This window comes from Geotrypetes seraphini, chromosome 16 (genome assembly GCF_902459505.1).
Source record: "Geotrypetes seraphini chromosome 16, aGeoSer1.1, whole genome shotgun sequence".
NCBI classification, from domain to species: Eukaryota; Metazoa; Chordata; class Amphibia; order Gymnophiona; family Dermophiidae; genus Geotrypetes; species Geotrypetes seraphini.
In genome coordinates, this window is record NC_047099.1 from 27737122 (window position 1) to 27758837 (window position 21716).

The following is a 21716-nucleotide window of genomic DNA, read 5'->3' on the forward strand; positions in this document are numbered from 1 at the left end:
CATAGAATCAGGCTGGTGCTAACATTTAAAAAGGAGCTAGAACAGCTTTTAAACTAAGATGGAAGGGAAGCTGATAGTCACCTAGAAGCAGATGGTTTTGTGTGGAGTATCCTTGAAGGATACTATTGAAACAGGATATTTAGGAAATTCCAATAGAGAGGTTTCAATAATGATGAAAGAAAGCCAGGAGTGTTCAAGAGGAAAGGACAAATTATATTTTTCATTTCTAAGCAGCCTGTAGATGCAAGGAAAAACCACAATTTGAAGTGTTTGTATACAAATGCAAGACGCCTAAAACATAAGATAGGAGAGTTGTGCTATTGTGCTATATGTTAAAAAGGGAATTGAATCAAACAAAATTAACATTCTGCATGACATAAGATAGGCATACATATGGATAGAAATGCCATGTGTGAAGGGAAGGAATAAACAGGTAGTAGGACTGTACTACCGTTCCCCAAGACTAAGCAGACAGATGAAGAAATATTTACAGAGATTAATAAAGCTGATAGGATAGGCAACAGTATAACAATGGGCAATTTCAATTACACTAATATTGACTGGATAAATGGTACATAAGGGTGTGCTAGGAAAGTAAAATTCCTATACATAATACATGACTGCTTCTTGGAGCTGGTCCAGGAACTGATAAGCGAAGGAGCTATTTTAGATTTACTCCTTAATAAGAGGTTACTGTGTTGGGTCCGCTGGGAAACAGTGATCATAACATGATCAAGTTTGAGCCAATATCTAAAGTGACATCACTACAGAAATCTACTGTAACAGCATTTAATTTTTAAAAGGGTGACTACGATAAAGTGAAGAAAATTTATGTATTTCTTTTTTTTTTAATTTCTATACCGTCTAATTCCTAGGTGGTTTACAATATATCCACGTACATAATATTTAGAACAGTACAAAAGAGAGACAAAACATCAGAATTTAAATTCACAGTTAATCTTCAATCAGGACCCTATAAAAAAGCATTAACGAACAATTGTGTTTTGAGTTTTCTTAAAGTTCTTCTGTCAGCACATTTCTTTAACTGCCCTACCAGCAAATTCCATAATTTTACCCCAGCACAACAAAAGGACAATTTCAGATTAATATTGGCCTTTAACAGAGCAGAATTTTCAGAGCGCAACAATCTTTTGGGCTGATAAATGGCCATCTTACTCTTGAAATACTCTGGAATCGTATCAGACAAAAATTGATGACAGATCATCACAATCTTACATGCCACTGGCAGCCAGGGTAGTTGTCGAAGACAAGGTGTAATGTGAGCATATTTTGATGTTCCTGTAAATCAATCTGTTCCTCGCTTAGATGGTCCCAAACTTTTACTGAATTTTAACTCGAAGGTATTCAATAGATATTAAAATTTCAACAACTTCTCCGAGTTTATGTTAGAGCAGGGGTGTCCAACCCTTTGACTTCCCTGGGCCGCACTGGCCCCCCCAAAATTTTCTGGGCCACACAAACGCTGCAGCAAGACAGAGGAGGGAGCTGGCAAGACGGTAAACACCCGGGGGCAGCAGAGGAAAGCACTCCATCGTCCTCGACCGGGGCCGCACAAAATACTTCATGGGGCCACAGGTTGGACACCCCTGTGTTTTATATGAAATAAAACGATTACAAATTATACAAAATACAGCTATAAAATTAATAACTAATTCTAAAAAATTTGATCATGTAACACCGCTTCTCAAAGAGGCTCATTGGCTTCCTGTTAATTACAGAATCACTTATAAGTTATGTATAATTATCTTTAAAACTTTGATCAATAAGACCCCTGCTTTTTTATATAAGGCACTTATTCCATATTCTGTAAAGAGAATTTTACGATCTAGCGAACAAAATCTGCTATCGATTCCATCATTAAAAATTATTAATACGAGGAGACAATTTATTTTTTCTTGTACGGCACCGCAAACATGGAACGCCCTCCCTATTTCTTTACGGGAGGAGAAAGAACTTGGAAAATTTAAAACTGAGCTAAAAACCTTCCTTTTTAAAGATGCCTTTTCAACATAATTTTACGCTTCATGAATTAAATTTTACTTGGTTATACCTGTTTTAACTATTTCCCTTTTGTATTTTCCCTCAATGTTTCTTCTTTACTTTAAAAATTGTATTTCATCCCTCCTTTCCTTATGTTTATTAATGTCAAATTAAGAGTATTTAGCCATTATTTAAATATTGTAAGTATTGTAATGTATTATATTGTTGTTGTTGTTTTTTTTTTAATTGTAAATTTTAAAATGTACATCGCTTAGAATATTTGATTAAGCGATTGATCAAGTCACCTAATAAACTTGAAACTTGAAACTTAGAGTATTCAGCTTATCAAAACACTTAGAAATTTATAAAAAATCCAAAGATTTATCTTAAATCTTACTGCAAGGCCTCAATTACACCTCCTTCGCCGCTCACTGAATATTTTATCTAGTGGGAACTTCTGTGTAAAAAAGTTCCTCACTGGCTTTGGATTTATTTTCACTTATATGTTTTAATAATATTTCTTATAAAGTTTCTTAAGGTATACTGGGGTTTTTTTTTTTAATTAACATGTACTTATATCAAACACTTCTTCATTTTAAGTATGGCCTGGGAGAATTTGGATCCGACATGTTTTGCACGTATGTTTTTTCAAGGATCCCCCAGAGCCGCTTAACGTCATCTGACTCTCCCTCAATATTCAAAGTAAGAACAATCTGGCAGCAGCATTTTGTATCACTTGCGATGCCCTATACCTTATCTTAATCACTTCAAGATACAGGGTATTGCAGTAGTCAAGCCTCAATAAGACCATTGCCAACAACGGCTTCACTCGATACAATAAATGTATTTCTGCAAAACATATCTGTACAGTCTTTACCACTTGACAATTCATTGTGAATCCAGTCTAACCCTTAAGATTGTCATCGATTCGCTCACTGGAAGGACTTCATCGATTACCTTGATCTACTTTCCCCATAAGCATCACTTATGTCTTATCGACATTCAGTTTCAAACCTTGCTCTCCCATCCATTCAACAATGTTTCATATAATTACTCAAGACCTTTTCCAATTCAGTTCCCCATACATATACTGGGAAAAAGAAGATAATGTCGTCTGCACATATGCGATAATCGACCTGCAAGGATTGAAAACAATTGACCTATAGAGGCCGAATAGATATTGAACAGTAATGCCGATAGCACTGATCCCTGAGGGACTCCACTCCTTACAGCATATTCACCTCCTTACATCTATTCCTAACCTGAAAGGAACGACCAATTAGATATGCAGAAAACCACTTTAACAATGCACCATTCATTCCCAGATTTTCAAGACTCAACAGCAATTTGTGAAAATCCACTAAATCAAAAGCTCCAGATACATCTAACGATATCAAGCAATAAGTCACACCTTGAACCATCCCCAATCGTAAGGTATCTAATAAAGATATCAATAATAGTTCAACACTATGTGCTTTACAGAAGCCAAATTGATTACAATCTAAACAACTAACCTTCTGCACAAAATTATTAATCTGGGACAGTACAATCTTTTCCAAGATTTTACCCCAAAATGGTACTGAAATTTTTAATATATTTTAAATCTAAACCTTTCCGCTTCAAAACTGGTCTCATAGTAGATTGCTTACAATTTGTTGGGAAAATACCTTCTTGTAAGGATTTATTTACTATCTCTGTAATTGATAGGGTAACCTTCTCAACCATCTGTTGCATGACAGCTGATGAGCAAGGATCTTGAATTGCCCAAGTTGGGGTACAGCCACGAATAGCTTTACATACCTCCAACTCATCTACCTCATCAAATTCTAGCCATATCTCTCCCCCTTTCTCTTCAACCACCCCAGTGGGCAATCTTTCAGGCAATAGATGTCCCTGACCTCCTTCCATTTTATCAGCAAGAAACTGCATATTTTTCCATATACAAATAACATTCGCCACATCCTCCATATCCATCAACCTAAAAAGAAGCTAAAAGGATCAGCAGCAAAGGTTAGAACTTTAAATCGGGTATGAACATTATTTAAAAATACCTTTGTGAAAGCTAAGACCAGATGTATTCCATGAATTAAAGGAAGAAAGAGCTGGCATGGTTAAAAGTTAAGGGAAAGAGGCTATTAGAGCCAAAAGAACAATGGAAAAAGTATCCAAATGAAGAAAATAAGAAGCAATATAAGCACTGGCAAGTTAGATGCATTGCACTGATAAAGAAGGCTAAAAACCAATAGGAAGAGAAACTTGCCAAAGAGGCAAAAACTCATAGTAACAACTTTTTCAGGCACATGAGAAAGAGAAAACCTGTGAGGGAATCCATGGGACCATTGGATCATCAAAGAGCAAAAGGAGTACTGAGGAGGATAAGGCCATAGCAGAGGTTGAATGAATTCTTTGCTTCAGTCTTTATGGAAGATGTAAGATCTACTTGAACCAGAAATGGTTTCATGCAGAAAATGACACAGGAACAAATTTTTCCCCGTCCCCGCAGAAACTCGTTTTCCTGTCCTCACGAGTTCTTTTCCTGCCCCTGCCCAATTCCTGCAAGCTATGTCTTCATCTGCACAAGCCTCAAACACTTTAAAATCATAAGTGTTTGAGACTTGTGCAATTAAGGCAAAAGTTACAGGAATGGGGCAGGGACAAGGAGTGCGACAAAACTCACGGAGAAAAAAGGACAATTGAGTTCCTGCAGGGACGAGGACAAATTTGTCCCTATCTCAAGCTCTATTTTTAAGGGTGCTGAGAAACAAATCTCAGTGAATCTGGAAAACATACCAAGTCAAATTGACAAGTTAAAGTGACAAATCACCTGGACCGATTGTATACTTCCCAAGGTACTGAAAGAACTCAAACATGAAATTTCTGATCTTCTGTTAGTGATCTGTAACCCATAGCTAAAATCATCTATAGTACCTGAAGATTAGAGGGTGGCTAATGTTAAGCCGATTTTTTTAAAGGGTTCCCCTTTTGTTCCCCTCCCCTCTGTGAGCTCCGCTCATTTGGTAAGTCCCTCCTATCTGTGCCCTTCTCTTCAACTGTCAACTCCAGACTCCATCCCTTCTACCTTGCTGCGAAAATATGCTTGGAACAAACTGCCCAAATCCCTACGGCGGGCTCCGTCTCTGGCAGAGTTCGAGGCCCAGTTAAAAGCCCACCTCTTCGAGAGTGCTTTTGACTCCAAACTCCTCTTACCATGGGTTCTGCATCCCCAACCCTATATGTCATTTTGCCTGTCCAAGTTAGATTGTAAGCTCTTCCAATCAGGGACCGTCTATAAAATGTCAAAATGTACAATGCTGCGTATGCCTTTCAGTGTTATTTAATTGATTAGTAGTAGTAGATCCAGGAAATTACAAACTGGTAAGCCTGACTTCAATGGCGGGCAAAACAATGGAAGCTCATATTTTAAAAAAAGTTACAGAACACGTAGACAATATGGTTTAATGGGTCAGTGTCAACGTGGGTTCAGCCAAGGGAGGTCTTACCACACCAATTTGCTGCATTCCTTTGAAGGTGTGAACAAACATGTGGATAACGATGAGCTGCTTAATGCAGTGTATCTGGATTTCCAGAAAGCTTTTGCTAAGTTGCTCATAAGACTCTTGAGAAAATTAAAGAGTTGTAGGATAGGAGGTAATGGCCTGTTGCATATTAGGAATTGGTTAATGGACAGAAGAAAAAAAAAAAAGAGGGTAGAGTTAAAAGGCCATTTTTTTCAAAGGAGGGTGGGAAATAGTGGAGTGCCCCAGGAATTTGTAGAGGAACTGGTGCTATTGTAAATGATCTGAAAATTGGAACAAGCGAGGTGATTACATTTGTGGATGACACAAAACTATTCAAATCTATCAAAACACATGTGGACTGTGAAAAACTTGCAGGTAGACCTTAGGAAACGAAGACTGGGCATCCAAATGGCAGATGAAATTTAATGTGAACAAATGCAAAGTGATGCATATCAGGAAGAATAATCCAAATCATGGTTACCTGATACCAGGATCCACCTTAGGAGTCAGCCCCCAAGAAAAAGCTCTGGGCATCATTGTAGACACTATGCTGAAATCTTCTGCCCAGTGTGCAGCTGTAGCAAAAAAAGCAAGCAAGATGCTAGGAAATATTAGGAAAAGGATGGTAAATAAGATTGAGAATATTATAAACTTCTGTATCACTTCATGGTACGTCACCTTGAGTTATTGCACACAATTCTGGTTGCCGTATCTCAAAAAAGGATATAGCGGAATTAGAAAAGGTTCAAAGAAAGCAATAGAATGGATAAACGTAATCAAAGCACAGTCTCCAACAAAATTAATATCTGGAATTCATTGCCAGAAGGATAAAAAAAAGAACCAAAATGATAAAAAGGATGGAACGCCTCTCATATGAGAAAAGAGTACAGAGGTTGGGGCTCTTCAGTTTGGAAAGGAGACGGCTGAGGGGAATATGATTGAGGTCTTTAAAATCCTGAATGGTGTAGAACGGGTAGAAGTGAATTGATTTTTTTTACCAGGGTGGATATCAAATCGATGATTAAAAAAAAAATATCAGTCCAAACTTATTCATCATGAAATAAGAATTAGGGTTTTTTAATTATGTAGCATGAGACTATATATTCATGCAATGTTTAAATATTTTGGTAAATGAATTCCATTAATCCATTCATAACGTCATGGACAATTTTCTATCTAGAAGATATCACAGATGCTTGCATTTCTCAACACTATGAATTTGTGTCTGCATAGATAACATGTTTCTTCAAAGCAAACATGTTATACAATATACAGAGTTGAGAAAAAGACCTCAGCCCCATTGTTTCTTTGCAAATCGATGTACACAGATCAACGCCTTACTTCTTAAGTGCTAAGTTTATATATATGCACAAGGAGCTAAATGTGAGGAGAGTGGGTCAGCCAGTAAAAATGAAAGTAAAACCTTATGAGAAAAATTCTCCACAAGTTTTGGGATCTTTATGTATAGCCTGATGCACTGACCTGCAGGGGCGGGAACCTGGGGCAAAGAACCCCCTTCCTCCAAGCAGCATGGGGGGTGCTGGAGCGGTCATGCGTCTATAGTCCAACTCCTCCAGGTAGCTTGGGGGTGCTGGAGTGGTCATGCATCTGTGGTCCAACTGCATGCTGCTGTCGGCTCTGCTGGTCCCCCGTCCCAGAACAGGAAATATACATCAGAGGGGGTTGAAGTCATCAGCCACAGACTCACAACAGTTCCAGCACCCCCAAGCTTCCTGCCCCGGTCCTTAGTACGGCACTGGCCTTGGAGAAAACTTACAATGGCAGCAGGCCATAAGAGAGAAAATTTGAGAAAATTTTTATGAAGTTTCACTACCTATGGGTAAGGTAGTTGTGCGTCAAAATGCAAAAGAACGCAACAAAGAGATGCAAGGCCTGGTAGCCTGAATGAAACATCACGAGAAGTGCTTTGATGAAGATGACAAAAGGAATATGTTTAAATAGACAGGATTTTTAGGTTGGTAAATGTTTTGATTTATCATATTTCTTAAAGACTGTCTTGAGAAACTGTCATATTTGAGCAAAAATATATTTATCATACTGCATGTTACCATCATTTTGATACAGTTGTTATGAAGAAATAAAGAGTTGAAAACAAGAAAATATTTCTTTTTTGGGCAGTACTGAATGGCAGTGAATACAATAGAAAAAAAAAATGATTTACACCAAGTCTTTCTGACTAGTTATTTATATTGTGATTTAAATAAATTCCACTGTGTTTTTCACCCTTTCAAGAAGCACAAAAACCAGGGGACACAATGGAATTACATGGGAATACTTTTAAAACAAATAGGAGGAAATTTTTTTATTCAAAGAATAATTAAGCTCTGGAACTCGTTTATCAAGTTTCAAGTTTAACAAAATATTTTTTTTGACCGCTTTTTCTAATTTCTAAGCGGTTAACAAAATAAAATTACATAAAAACAAATTATAAAATTACATTGAGACGTGTCAGAGGATGTGATTACAGCAGTTAGCATAGCTGGATTTAAGAAAGGTTTGGACAAGTTCCTGGAGGAAGTGACCATTGAATGTTATTGAGACAGACATGGGGGCAGCCACTGCTTGCCCTGGATCGGTAGCATGAAACGTTGCTACTATTTGTTTTTCTGTCAAGTACTGTAACCTGGATTGGCCATTGGTGGAAACACGAACTGAGCTAGATGGACCACTGGTCTGACCCAATATGGTTGTTTTAAGGTTCTTATGTAGAACACAGGGCAAAAGATTCAATGGACCTTAATCACAAAGGTTTTGTGGAAAAATCTTTACATCCATCTCTCATTAGTATAGTGGCTTACTTTTTCTGAACAGACATCCAATGACTCACAGCATTCCCAAATGAGCAACAAAAGCAAACTCTAGGCAAGAATATACCACTAGACAATAACTTGCATCCATTTCCCATTTAGAGTTCACTGCATGCATCAGGAAAGCAGAAGAAGCCATGAGGAAGATTAACAGCCCTGAGCATAGGATCCAGCAGTATGGGTGCTATGGACATTTAAGCACCTCAAATATTGGAATAACTCTTCGAAAGCATCTAGGGAGGAATAATTTCCATTGGGTTTAGCACTACCAATAATTTTCAAAAGTTGGGTCTTATGACCTTGAGTGCTCTGGCCTACCACTTGTTCAAAGCAGCTCCCAGTCCTCCCCAAGAAATGAGAGAATCAGACATGACTAATCCTGTCATAGCATTGTTTATCAAAATTAGCAAAAGCATAAACAAAAACAAGAAGTGGCACTAAAGAGCTCGATGCAGACAGTCTGCTACCTGCATGCATGATCTGGCTGGCTCATTTACAAATGGATGTATATTAATACAAAAGTAGACAGAGTGAACAAAAAGCAGGCGTTGCACTTAAAATTAACCTAAGGCTCCACCCCATTTGCAACCCATCAGTACCTTGATACCAATTATACCTGCTAAAAGTCTTCCACAGACATCTAATGATTTAACAACTATTCATCAAGAGCAAGATTCAAAGCTGAGTCCAACTACCAAAATTGGTAAATGTGATAAATCTGCACGAATCATAAAATAGTCACAAGAAGCAGTAGCCCTCTATGAAAGGAGAAATTAGGTTCTTACCTGCTAATTTTCTTTCTTTTAATCCCTCCAGACTGGCACAGGACGGATGAGTTTACACTCCTCTGCCTGTAGGTGGAGACTGAGAACACATTGGCTTTTGGCAGTAGTACAAATGGGCTGTACAGACCCATCTACAATCAGTCTGACAAATAGCCAAGCAGGAACTAACTAAGAACTACAGAATCATGAACTATATACACACCAACTCCACTCCTATATGGAGAAGGCAAAGTAGTTGTCCGGATTGGACAGGGAGACATTGAACATAAGAACTGCCATCTCCGGATCAGACCTTCGGTCCATCAACTCCGGCAATCCGCAAACGCGGAGGCCCAGCCAGGTGTACACCTGGCATAATTTTAGTCACCCATATCCCTCTATGCCTCTCGTAAGGAGATGTGCATATAATTTGTTTTTAAATCCTAGAACGGTGGATTGCGCAATAACCTCCTCTGGGAGAGTATTCCAGGTGTCCACCACTCGTTGCGTGAAGCAGAACTTCCTGATATTTGTCCTGGACTTGTCCCCCTTAGCTTCAGTCCATGTCCTCTTGTCTATGTCACATTGGACATTGTAAATCATTTTTTTTCCTGCTCTATTTTGTCGATTCCTTTCAGTATTTTGAAAGTCTCGATCATATCCCCTCGCAGTCTCCTTTTCTTAAGGGAGAACAATCCCAGTCTCTTAAGTCATTCCTCGTATTCCAAGTTCTCCATACCTTTTATTAGCTTCTTTGCTCATCTCTGCACCTTCTCCAGCAGTTTTATATCCTTCTTTAGGTTGGGAGACCAATGTTGGACACAGTATTCCAAGTGTGGTCTGACCATTGCCCTATAAAGCAGCATTATAACTTTCTCCGATCTACTCGCGATTCCTTTCTTTATCATGCCTAACATTCTATTTGCTTTCTTTGCCGCTGCCGCGCATTGTGCCGATGGTTTCAAGGTCCTATCTATCAGTACACCCAGGTCCTTTTCTTGTTCGGTCTTTCCCAGAGTTACACCTGACATACTATACTTGTGATCTTTATTTTTTCTGCCTAAATGCATCACTTTGCATTTTTCCACATTAAAATTAATCTGCCCACTTCTCCAATTGATTCAAGTTGCTCTGGAGTTCCTTGCTGTCCTTCTGTGATCTGATTGCCCAGCATAGCTTTGTGTCGTCTGCAAACTTAATGATTTCACTGGATGTTCCTTCTTCCATTTATGAAAATATTAAATAAGATGGGTCCAAGTACCGAGTCACTTCTTCGCATTCTGAGAACTTCCCATTTATGCCCACTCTCTGTTTTCTGTTCTCTAGCCATTTGCCTATCCATCTTAGTATATCTCCCTCTATTCCATGGCCTTGTAATTTCCTGAGAATCTTACATGTGGAATCTTGTTGAACGCTTTCTGAAAGTCCAAGTATACAATATCCACCGGTTCTCCACTATCAATTTGTCTGTTCACTGTCTCAAAAAATTAAAGTAGGTTCGTCAAACATGATTTCCCTTTCCTGAACCCATGATGACTGGCTCTCATCAGGTCGTGTGCGTCTAGATGCTGGACTATGCTATCTTTGATCTGCGCCTCAACCATCTTTCCAGGGACAGATGTGAGACTTACAGATCTGTAGTTGCCTGGCACTCCTCTCAATCCTTTTTTAAATATCAGCGTGACGTTTGCTATCTTCCAGTCGTCCGGTATCTGTCCTGTTTTGATTGACAGGTTGGCAAGTTTTTGCAATAGTTCTCCGATTTCAAATTTCAGTTCTTTTAGGACTCTCGGATGAATTCTGTCCGGTCCAGGAGATTTATCACTTTTAAGTTTGTCAATCTGGTGGTAAATCTGGTCCAAGTCCACTTCTACTGTGGTGAGGCTATCCTGTACGACTCCCTTGAACACTTTCACTTTGTCAGGTATTGTTGCGGTGTCTTCCTTTGTAAAGACAGACGCAAAGAAGGAAATCAGTCTGTCTGCAATTTGTTTGTCATCCTTGACGCACCCTTTTCCTCCCAGGTCATCCAGTGGTCCCACCGCCTCCCGTGCGGGTTTTTTCCCTTTTACGTATCTAAAAAAGTTATGAAGGTTGTGACTAAAAGCTAAAGGTATTTTATTCATTTCACAATAAAAGCCCAGCTCTGTTTTATAAAACAGACTAAGGGGTCCTTTTACAAAGGCGCGGTAGCGGTTTAACGCATGGAATACCGCGCGTTAAACCACCTGCCGTGCTAGTACCTAACGCCTCCATTGACGAGGTGCTAAGATTTTAGGCTGCCGTGGTGGTTAGCGTGTGATGAAATGTCCGACGCGCTAACCCCCGTAGTGCGCCTTGATAAAAGGAGCCCTAAGTTCTACTTCTTGAAGCATTTGATTCCTCTCTCCTTTTCCACTCAGATCCAACAAATTGCTAAAGTCTTGTTGTTTATTCCTCTATATTACCAAAATCCGACCTCTTTACTAAAACCCTTATCCACACCCACCTCACTTAAGACTACTGCAACTTGCTTCTCTCAGGTCTTCCGCTCAACCATCTCTCTCCCCTTAAATCCGTGTGAAATTCTGCCACACGACATATTCTGTGATAGCTGCCACACTCACATTACCCCTCTCAAGTCACTTCATTGGCTCCACATCCTTTTCTGCATACAGTTCCAAACTCCTTTTACTGACCTATATGTGACCTATATGTGCATTCACTCTGAAGCCCCTCAATATCTTCCTCTAAGCTCCCTCCTGTAAACTCTGCTCATCAGGCAAGTCCCTCTTATCCGTACCCTATTGCTCCACTGCCACCTCCAGACTCCATCCCTTCTACCTTGCCTGGAACAAACTGCCCAAATCATTGTCAGGTGCAGTCTCACATCCAAGCTGAAAGCCCACTTTTTTGATGCTGCCTTCAACTCAACTCCCACTCACAAAAAAATTACCTATTCCATCCTATCATTCTCTCTGCAAGAAACTCCCTAACCTCTGAATGTCCTGTCCTGTCTGTCCAATTAGATTGTAAGCTCTTCTGAGAAGAGACCATCTATTGGATGTTTACTGTACAGAGTTGCATACACTTTTCTGTGCTACAGAAATGATAAATAGTAGTACTATATGAGAAAATCCTCTGTAGTCAGGACCCATATATTCACTTTTAACCCCAGCATAAACTCCACAAGAAGCCATATATATACACAACTATTTTTTATTTAATGGCCGAACACGGAATCTTGCACAGATATTCAAAGAAGAATTCCTAGTGCTTCATTTCAGCTCCATGTGGGCTTTTAATTGAAGAAAAAAAAAAAAAGGGTTATTCAACAATAACAATCATAACTCATGACATCAAACTAGCATATCTATCTACTGTTACATAAAGCCACTAGTACTGGTAAAACTGCTACAACTTCCCCCTCAATGTGTCCAAATCTGTCCAGAAGCCACTACTCCATCTTTAATAGAGGAATAAATGCAGAACTATTATGAGCGGCTTCTCCAGTGGCCATAACAGTTCTAGGTCTTATAATCTTATTTCTACATAATGCGATGAATTTAGTCATCAAATTTACATAATCCATGCTTAATAACTGTGCCCATATCAGGATCACTAGTTCTTTCCAGACTGCTGCCAGTACCAATCTACTAGCCATAAACACACTTATGATCATGGCTCAGGACCCCTGGAGGTTGTATATTAAGCTAACGGTCCATCATTGTGAGTATAGTTAGTCCCATAACCTGACGTGATTTTTTTTATAATAGTTTATTAATAGTTATGTATAAAAATCATAGAAATAAGAGAAAATCAAAGCAGATAAAGACCATATGGCCTGCCTAACCATGCCTTCTACTATCCCCTCCTCTCCCCAAGAGATCCAACATACTTGTCCCAAACTTTCTTGAATTCAGATACACTTCTTGACTCCACCACCTCCAGCAAAAGGCTGTTCCATGAATTCATGGTGGTTATTTTCAAGTCTATCCCCTTTACCTTCATCCTATGTCATTCCAGGATTTCCTATCAATTGAAAAAGACTCACCACATAAGTATTTAAATATATTTTTCCATATCTCTCCTCTTGTGCCGTTTCTCCAAAATATACATATTGAGATCTTTAAGTCTGTCCCCATATGCTATATGACAAAGACAACTGATCATTTTAATAGCCTTCCTCCTGCTTATATCTTTTTGAAGGTGTGGTTTCCAGATTTATATACAATATTCTAAATGAAGTATCACCAGAGTCTTAGACAGGGGCATCATTACCTCCTTTTTCCTACTGGCCATTCCTCTTCCTATGAACCTAAGCATCCTTCTAGCTTTTGTCATTGCCTTTTCACGTCCCACTCTTCTTTTGTGCACAGAACTTCTTCACCCCTAAACCAGTGGTTCTCAACCCTGTCCTGGGGGACCCCCAGTCAGTTGGGTTTTCAAGATAACCTTAATGAATATGCATAAGACATATTTGCATGCCTGTCTCCTCTATTATATGCAAATCTCTCATATGCATATTCATTAGGATATCTTGAAAACCCAACTGGCTGGGGGTCCCCTAGGATAGGGTTGAGAACCATTGCCCTAAGTACTGTTCCCTTGGGTTTTTGCAGTCTAAATGTATGACTTTACATTTCTTGGCATTAAATCTTAGGTGCCAAATTCACAAATCTTCAAGCTTCGCTAGCCATCAATAGTCTCCACACCATTGGGATGTCTACTCTATTGCATATAACAATACAACTTCTCAACAAAGAAGAATCTGAATTATGACAAACAGAATACAACTTAGCAGGAACAATAGGAGCAAGTCAAATGGATATCTAGTGTTGAACAGTTAACAGAGATATTTGCATTTCAAATGTATGTTTATCAAACAGTATTCCACTAGAATTGACAAGATAAGAAGATGCAACTTGCTGTATTATTTGCAAAGTTAATACAATTAAACTGAATTGACCTTCCTTTAAAAAGTCACAACACACGTTCTCCAAATATAACTGCTGTAGTTACTTCAAAAGAACACACATAAAGAGCAGTAAAAGTCAATGGGTTCTTAAAAGGGACCAACCTGCGTACTTGAGCACTAGTGAAAAGACAATAAATAATCAAACGATGGCTAAATTTAATCAGTGAAACAGGGTGTCCTCAGTGTGAGAGGTCAGCGAAGGAAGAGAATTCTCCAGCACTTTACACAAGGCACAGGTTAGGCCACCTCTGCCCGCACACCATCACTGGACACCTCACGTGTGCATAAATTAATTTAATAGTGCATAAGTAAAGCAGGATGTCCCGCTGAAAGAGCCCCCCAGGTTATGAGGTTCTGTAGGAATACCGCTCTCCTCGCTTTTTAACTGACTAATGGACGCATTTTCAAGCTAAGTCTGAGCTTTTTGTTAGGAGTTGACTGCGGGACATCCTGCTTTACTTATGCACTTGTATGATTGATGAACTTCTAATATCACTGTTTAAGTTCTAACACTATTAAATTAATTTATGCACACGTGAGGTATCTAGTGATGGTGTGCGGGCAGAGGTGACCTAACCGTGCCTTGTTGTGTAAAGCGCTGGAGAATTCTCTCCCTTCGCTGACCTCTCACACTGAGGACACTCCATTTCACAGATTAAATTTAGCCACCGTTTGATTATTTATTATCTTCTCACTAGTGCTCAAGTACGCGGGTTGGTCCCCTTTAAGAACCCATTGTTTTACTGCTCTTTTTGTGTCTTCCTTTTAAAAAGATTAACCAAGGAGTGGAAAATGATTATGTTTAATAATTCTTTTATAATGTGAAAGATTCCCTGAATTTCCTTCTAGATTGCTGTTCCAAAATGGCTGAATGGCTAAGTATTCAAAGGTTGGAAAATACTCCTTTTCCAAACCTAGGGTTTGGAGAGTAGAAAACACTCAATGAAATTACCTTTAAAACAAATTGGAGGAAATATTTTTTCACTCAAATAGTTGAGCTCTGGAACTCGTTGACAGAGGATGTGGTTAATAGCAATTAACATAGCTGGGTTTAAAAAAAAGGTTTGGACAAGATCCTGGAGGAAAAGTTCATGATCTGCTATTGAAACAAATATGGGGGAAGCCTCTGGTTGACCTGGGATCAATAGCATGGAATGTTGCTGTTTATGTTTCTGACAAATACCTGTGACCTGGATGTGCCACTGTGGAAACAGGATACTGGGCTAGAAGGACCTTTGGTCTGACTCAATATGGCTACTCTAACTTACAGCATGTTTTTATGATCGTACCACAAGGATACATTTGGGATATCAGAAAAAAGGCAGGAGTAAGTCTAGGCCTGAGCTCTAAAGGCCAGGTGCACAGAACTCTGGCAACCCAGTGGAAAACAACTAGAAGCGACTTTCTTTTCTGGATGATGCTCACCACAGACAGCATTTAAATTATATGCACGCTGTTTTATGCTGAGTACCGCAGTGAAAGGGGGAGGAACTGTGTCTGGCACTCCCACAAAAGTAATGAGCGGTAGGTGCAGCTCTTGTGTGCAGGCCCAGCAGAGTGCAGGGCTATGAGCACCAGACCAGAGCTCTTAGCTGAGGACCCCCCGATGCTCAAAAGCTTACCATGTTGTACCAGCCTCCATTGCACGAAAGGGTTCTCAGGACTTTTACTAATCATGTAAACAGTCACCGAGAATCCTAAGCAAATGTATTAGAAGGAGTTTATTAATATTAAAATGAGGACTCCATACACAGAAAGGAATGCCAACCTTTTACCATGCAAACTTTTCTAGCAGGCCTGGAGCTATCTGTAGGTTCAGCAGGAGCATTTTGCTTGAATTTAGATGTTTGTGCCCCATACTTAACAGCTGCATAGCCAAAGGCATGGGATACCCACACATATAAACACGCACAATGGTTGTGTCCAAAATCAAAGTTAGAAGGAAAAAAAAGACAGACTTCGGAATTTCAGCTGAAGCCTCTGTGCTACAGCAGTAACTGAAAAGTTGTGTCCCCCTCCCAAACTGCTGCTTACTTTATTAGGAGCTTGGGCGATCACTGCACTTTGCTGGGCCTGCACACAAGAGTTGCGCCAACCACACAGACATCAGGCACAATTCCCCCTCTTTCAGTGCAATACTCAGCACGGTGTGCATGCTGTTTATGTTAAGCATCACCCAGAAGATGAAAATTGCTCTCAAGCTGATGATTTTCACCAGGTTGCCAGAGTTCTGTGCATTTGGCCCTGAAGCAAGCAACAGCCTGGAGGAAAAACCACAACGTTTCAGCTACTGCCATAGCAAAGAGACTTGGGCTGAAGATCAGAAGTCTTTTTTTGTTTCCAGTGTGATTTTGGATGCAGCTGTTGTTCATATTTTATGTGCATATGTCTTGTACCTATGACCAGGACGCAGCTGTTAGGCAAAGGACACATGCAAACAGAACACACACATAAACCATTCCTAATTCAAGCAAAATGCTCCTGACGAAATTACAGAGCTTTTTTTTTCTGTGCATTACATGGAGTGTAATAGTAATGAGCTCCTTGTAAATGCATTTGGCTGCTACCGCAATCGGTAAAAGCCCCCCCCCCCCCCCCGAACCCTTTTGTGCATCGGAGACCGAGCTAGCTGGCAAGAAGCAGTCTTATTTGCACGATAAGCTTTCAAGCATCGGGGTCTTAAGTGCAAGAGAAATATGGCCCCAAGGTTTGAGAAATTAAGGAATCCTGAAACGTGGCTTCATTTGTAGACCTAGCTGTGCTGCTACCCAGCACCGGGGGAGGGAAGCAACGGCCCTGTAGAACCCGTACGGGTTCCCAAGAAGAAGGGAACAATTAACCTATCCACAAACTGGGCGTGGATCCCACCAGCAGAGCAGATGATTTGGGAGATAAATCCCCCCCCACTCCCTCCCACCCACGCTGATGGAGTTTGCTTAAGCCCCCGGAGGCTCCGCAGCAAGTTTGTCAGGCAGAGCGACGCCTTCGCCTTCCCCCCCTCCCCCCAAGCTGGGGCCCCGACGGAGAGCAGCGCCCGTGCGCCAGCCTCATCCAGTTCCCATCTCGCGCCTTCCAGCTCCTCTCCGAGCCGAGATGAAGGATGACGCGGGCAGGCCGGGAGAGCGGGCGCGAGCGTCCTCCGGAATCGACTCGCCCTGACGGGAAGAGCCTCCCTACCCTTCCCCTAGGCTTGGCCGGGCCTGCTAGGCCGCAACCCCCGCCGCCGCCAGCTAGCCCCGCAGCGTGCGGGAAAGGCGGCGGCGGCGCCGGGAAGCTGCGGCGCAGCCTACGCGCCGCCCCCTCGCCTCCCCGGCGCGGCCCGCGCCGAGCCCCGAAGGGAAGAGGGACGGGAAAGGCGGCGGCGGCGCCGAAGACAATGAGCCGCGGCTCGCAACCATACCTGAAGCGCTTCCACACTGACACCCCCGCACCCCCGGCACGTGACCTGCAGGCGCCTGGCGCTGCCGAGCGGCTTCAGCGCGGCCCCCGTCACGTGAGCCCCACACGCAGTGAGGGAGGCGGGACTCCCGCGCTTCCCGAGCCTACGCGCTCGAGCGGCGTCGTAATGGCGTCGTCCAATAGCAACTGGCTCTCGGGAGTGAACGTGGTCCTGGTTATGGCCTACGGGAGTCTGGTGAGTGCTGTCCGCCCGGACTGCTCCGCTACTTCATCTCTCTCCGAGGACCAGACTAACCCTTCCCAGCTCAAGACTAGCCCTTTCCCTCCCCCATACCTCCATCCCAGATTAACCTTTTCCTTCTCCCACATCTCTATCCCAGACTAACTGTTCCCCACATCCCCAGTCCCAGACTAACCCTTTCCCCTCCCATATTCCAACCCCCTCTTCCCCTCCCCTCCCAGACTAACCCTTCCCCCACACCTCCATCCCAGCCCAAGACTAGCCCTTTCCCTCTCCCATATTCCAGCCCCCTCTTTCCCTCCCCCATCCCAGACTAACCCTTTCCCCACACCTCCATCCCAGCCCAAGACTAGCCCTTTCCCTCTCCCATATTCCCCCATACCTCCATCCCAGATTAACCTTTTCCTTCTCCCACATCTCTATCCCAGACTAACTGTTCCCCACATCCCCAGTCCCAGACTAACCCTTTCCCCTCCCATATTCCAACCCCCTCTTCCCCTCCCAGACTAACTCTTCCCCCACACCTCCATCCCAGCCCAAGACTAGCCCTTTCCCTCTCCCATATTCCAGCCCCCTCTTTCCCTCCCCCATCCCAGACTAACCCTTCCCCCACACCTCCATCCCAGCCCAAGACTAGCCCTACCCTTTCCCTCTCCCATATCCCAAAGGGCAGACTTGCACGGTCTATCTGTGTAGACAGGTTGGGCAGACTGGATGGACCATTTGGGTCTTTATCTGCTGTCATCTACTTTATTACTATATGGTTGTTTGGAGGATGGGCTGGGGAGGGCTTCAATGACTGGGAGGGTGTAGATCAGTGGTACTCAACCCTGTCTTGGATGACCCCCCCAGCCAATTGGGTTTTCAAGATAACCCTAATGAATATGCATAAGACATATTTGCATGCCTGTCTCCTCCATTATATGCAAATCTCTCTCATGCAGATTCATTAGGGATATCTTGAAAATCCAACTGGCTGGGGGTCCCCTAGGATAGGGTTGTAGATGGACTGGAGTGAGCTTTGACGGAGACTTCAGTAGTTGGATCCTAAGAACAGTACCGGGTAGAGCTTTGGATTCTTGCCCAGAAATAGCTAAGAAGAAGGAAAAAATAACCAACAAATTTTTAGATTGAATCAGGTTGGGCTGGATGGACCATTCGTCATTTACTATATTCGTCTCTTCCACACACTTCTAGCTCAGACTAACTGTTCCCCCATACCTCCATCCTAGCTCTAGACAAACCCTTTCCCTTTCCCTCTCCCATATCCCAGTGACAGTACCCCCCCACACACACACACACACACACATGTCTTTCCCAGATTAACCCTTCTCTTCTCCCGTATCCCAGGGATAGTCCCCTCCTCCACATCTTTATCCCAGACTAACTCTTCCCCCACACCCCAATCCCAGCCCTAGACTAACTCTTTTCCTCTCCCATATCCTAGTGACAGTCCCCTTCCCCACACCTCTATCCCTGACTAACTCTTCCCCACACCTCCATCCCAACCTCAGACTAACCTTTCCCCCTCTGAAATCCTAGCCCCCACCTTCCCCTCCCCCACATTTCTATCCCAGGATCATACTAACCCCCTCTCCCTGATGCCAATCCCAACCTGCCCCCTCCCTAACACACCTCCATCCCAGTATCATGCTAACTCCCCCCCTCCCAAACCCCAGCCTCAACCTGTCCCTCTCACACCTCCATCTCAGCTCCAGACCAACCCTTCCACCACACCTCAGTCCCAGGATCAGACTAGCCCTTCCCTAATCCCAGTTTCAACCTGCCCATATCTCTGTCCCAGCCCCAGACTAACCCTCCTCTTTCTGCTCTCCAATGCCAGACCAAATCTTTCCCCTTCCGTTATATCTCTATTACAAGACTGGTCTGACCTTTCTTTTTTTCTCCAATCCCAGCCCTCACCTTTCCCCTTCCTATATCTATCCCTGGAGTGGTCACATTCCTCCTCCCCCCTTATTTCCCTTACATCTTTGGTATAGGACTGGCCAACACTCTTCCTTCTCCTCTCTAAAACCAGAACCAACCTTCCCCACTTCTCTCTTTCTATATACTTCTATCCCACGCCAGACTAACCCTTCACTTTCCCTTGCACCTTTATTCTAGGTCTCATCTAATGTTCCTTTTCTTTAATCCCAGTCTTGGCTTTCCTGTTTCTCCATCCCAGGTCTGATCTAACTCTCTCCCTTTTCTCCTCTCTAATCCCAGGCCTACCCCCCCCCCTTCCTTTACACCCTTATCTCAGGTCTGATCTAACCCTTCTCCCTCTCCTCTCTAATCCCAGACCTTATCCCTCCTACTTACCTGTACCCCAGACCTGATCTAACCATTCTTCTTCCCTTCTCTAATCCCAAACCTGACTTTTTCCCTTTCTTGTTTCCAAGGCACAATCTTCTCTCTCCTGTGCAATCCCAGATCTGTCCTCCTTTCCCATACACCTTTATCGCAGGCCTAGTCTTAACCTCTCTTTCCTTTCCTTTCTGAAGTCCTGGACCTGGCCTTTCCTCTCTTCCTTTATACCTCAATTCTGAACCCGGTTTTACTCTTCTAACTGCTTCCCTGATCCAAAATCAGTTTCATCCCTCTCTTTGTGTTCCGCCCTCCCCCATCCCAGACCTGGTATTAATCTTGGCCTCCTTTCATTTCACCCCAGTCCTAAGCCTGGTTTTACCGCATCTGCTCCTTTCCAGACACCCTAGTCTTGGACTTAACCTTATCTGTCTTTCCCTTGCCAGCTTGGTTTTGGTTTCTGTTCCACAGTGCATTGATATTGGTTTGTAGTTTGATTTCTTAATTTCCTTGCATTGTTCAGGTATTTGTTCTACTGTTTATCTTTGTGAAGAGACAGATCATGCGCTTTGCCATGAAATCCCGTAGGGGTCCCCATGTTCCAGTGGGACACAATGCACCCAAGGTTAGTGTTGTTTTGCTTACCCATAGATTCAGTGCATGCTTGATGGAGAGATCACAGAGCTCTTAGAAACCAGTTAGAAATCAAGAAGTTGTCACCTACCATTTTTTTGATCTTAATTGTTATTTCTTTCACATAAATGATTGTAGTTCCACTCTTCTTCCCTTATGTCTCAGTCTGTCATGTATCTACCCAAAGTATTAATAATATTCTTCCAATTTTATATTTTTAATGTTATGTACACTGCTTTGACAATTTTTAAGGTGGTATATCAAATTTTAATAAACTTGGATACCGTTCTCCCAGGAGAGCTCAGAACAGTTTGCATGAGTTTATTCAGGTACTCAAGCATTTTTCCCTGTATGTCCCGGCAGGCTCACAATCTATCTAATGTACCTGGGGCAATGGAGGGATTAAGTGACTTGCCCAAGGTCACAAGGAGCAGCGTGGGTTTGAACCCACAACCCTAGGGTGCTGGGCTGTAGCTTTAACCACTGCGCCACACTCCCCACAGTTACCGTATATATTCGAATATAAGCCGAGATTGGGGGGCCCAAAAATGGGGGTTGACTTATATTCGGGCCATTGCCTACCCACCCCCTCCCAGACCTATTGCAGGCCTCCACAGGGCCTGCCACAAGATCCATCTCCCACCCTGGTCGAATTCAAAACCTCTCGCCTCCCCTGTGTATCCCTCGACTTCTCAGCAGCCTCACGTTGGGCAGGCAGGAGGAATCCCTTTAGCCTCCTGTGCCTGCCAAAATTGGACATCCACACCTACCTCCCACCTCCCCCTCATACCTTTCTGGTCCCATGTGGTCAGCTGGTGCACGGAGCAGGAGCGATTTTCCTGCCCTCCTGAGGCTACTGGCTGATTCCTCCTGCCCTGCATTCCTTTCGGGTCCCTCTTAGCTAGCCAGTGCATGGTGCAGGAGCGATCTTCCAGCTGTCCCGCTCCATTTGAGTCCGCTGGCTGATTGGCTGCTGTGAGTTCTCGACTCGCGAGAACTTGCAGCAGCTAATCAGCCAGTGGCCTTGAAATTTGACATCCACACCTCCCCCACATATCTTTCGGGTCC

At 42.7% G+C, this 21716-nt stretch overlaps 2 protein-coding genes across 10 annotated transcripts in view; one reads left to right on the plus strand and one right to left on the minus strand.

Moving 5' to 3' along the window:
- Positions 1–17626, minus strand: part of UBAP2L (ubiquitin associated protein 2 like) — a 209072-nt gene extending 191446 nt beyond the window's left edge. For all 8 annotated transcript variants that reach the window (XR_004537187.1, XM_033923051.1, XM_033923053.1 and 5 more), the window contains exon 1: positions 17469–17626. The gene's annotated coding sequence lies outside the window, so the exon portion shown is untranslated. The remainder of the gene's footprint in view (positions 1–17468) is intronic.
- The window catches only part of C16H1orf43 (chromosome 16 C1orf43 homolog), a 32303-nt gene continuing 27605 nt past the window's right edge, over positions 17019–21716 (plus strand). The window contains exons 1-2 of one of the 2 annotated variants that reach the window (XM_033923054.1): positions 17025–17702; positions 20539–20640. In XM_033923054.1, coding sequence (XP_033778945.1) covers positions 17169–17702; positions 20539–20640 — 636 coding nt within the window. In that variant the 5' untranslated portion in view covers positions 17025–17168. Of the gene's footprint in view, positions 17703–20538; positions 20641–21716 lie in introns of both variants that reach the window. The other variant, XM_033923055.1, reaches the window with a different exon arrangement.